General features: G+C 41.5%; 1 protein-coding gene across 1 annotated transcript in view; it reads left to right on the top strand.

The window, feature by feature from the left end:
• Nucleotides 1–39: 39 nt before the first annotated feature.
• The window catches only part of LOC106468263 (SCAN domain-containing protein 3-like), a gene marked incomplete at its 5' end in the record, with an annotated part of 3,108 nt that continues 2,044 nt past the window's right edge, over nt 40–1,103 (top strand). Inside the window, 4 exon segments of the mRNA XM_013928682.1 lie at nt 40–593; nt 596–634; nt 637–762; nt 765–951. Of these exon segments, the coding sequence (XP_013784136.1) occupies nt 40–593; nt 596–634; nt 637–762; nt 765–951 (906 nt within the window).

Genomic DNA, 1,103 nt, shown 5'->3' with positions numbered 1-1,103 from the left:
TGAAATTGGACCACCGTCGAAAAGTTTGAATCGAATTAGCTACACTCGAAAATATGACTGCTCATACATTCAGTTTGGATTTTGTGCCATGGATGAAAATGAACTGGAAAAACCACAGTGTGTGATTTGTGGTGAAATCTTGAGCAATGACGCCATGAAACCCTCGAAATTGAAGAGGCATCAAAATGGCAAACATGGCGAATTGGTTTCAAAACCGCAAGAGTTCTTTGAAAGGAAGTATGATAATTTGAAATCATCCCAGAAACAACTGCTCAATTTGACACGCGTAACTGCTTGTGCGCTGCGCGCTTCATATATGGTTGCTCTTCGTATTGCCAAGGCAAAGAAGCCGTTTACAGTTGGGGAGACACTCGTGATAGGCTGTATTAAAGACGTATGTCAAGAAATGCTGGGCGAGGCAGTGGCACAGAAAGTATCCCAAGTTCCAATGTCAAACGACACTATTGCACGTCGCATCCACGATTTGACAGAAGATATGGAAGATCACCTCATAACACCAGTTAAATCGTCAAAGTATTATTCGTTACAGCTCGATGAAAGTACTGATATTGCAAATAAGGCGATTCTTATAGTTTTGTGCGTTATGAATACAAAGGAGATTTGAAGGAGGAGTACCTTTTTCTGATTCGTTACCAACTAGCACAACTAGTACAGAAGTGTTCAAGAGTTTGAGCGACCACATAGTTCGAAAATTCGATTTGAATTTCCAAAATTGTGTCGGCGTCTGTACAGATGGAGCTGCACGATGACAAGACGTCATTCCGGCGTGATAGCCCAGATTAAAGCAGTGGCCCCGGATTGTAAATCAACACACTGTATAATTCACAGAGAAAATCTAGCCATTAAGAAAATGTCATCCGAATTAAACTCAATTCTGAGTGAAGTTGTGAAAATTGTGAATCATGTGAAGGCCAACGCACTGAATTTAAGGTTATTTGCAGCATTATGTGAAGATGCGGGTGCTGAGCACACACGACTCATACTGCATGCTGATATACGCTGTTTGTCCAAAAGCAAAGTTCTCTCTCGAGTATTTGAACTACGACATGAGCTCGCCCACTTCATCCAGTTCAAGAAACCAC

The sequence above is a fragment of the Limulus polyphemus genome, unplaced genomic scaffold (genome assembly GCF_000517525.1).
Source record: "Limulus polyphemus unplaced genomic scaffold, Limulus_polyphemus-2.1.2 Scaffold2940, whole genome shotgun sequence".
Classification (NCBI taxonomy): domain Eukaryota; kingdom Metazoa; phylum Arthropoda; class Merostomata; order Xiphosura; family Limulidae; genus Limulus; species Limulus polyphemus.
Note: the sequence above shows the minus strand (reverse complement) of the source record. Positions and strands in the feature narration are given on the sequence as shown.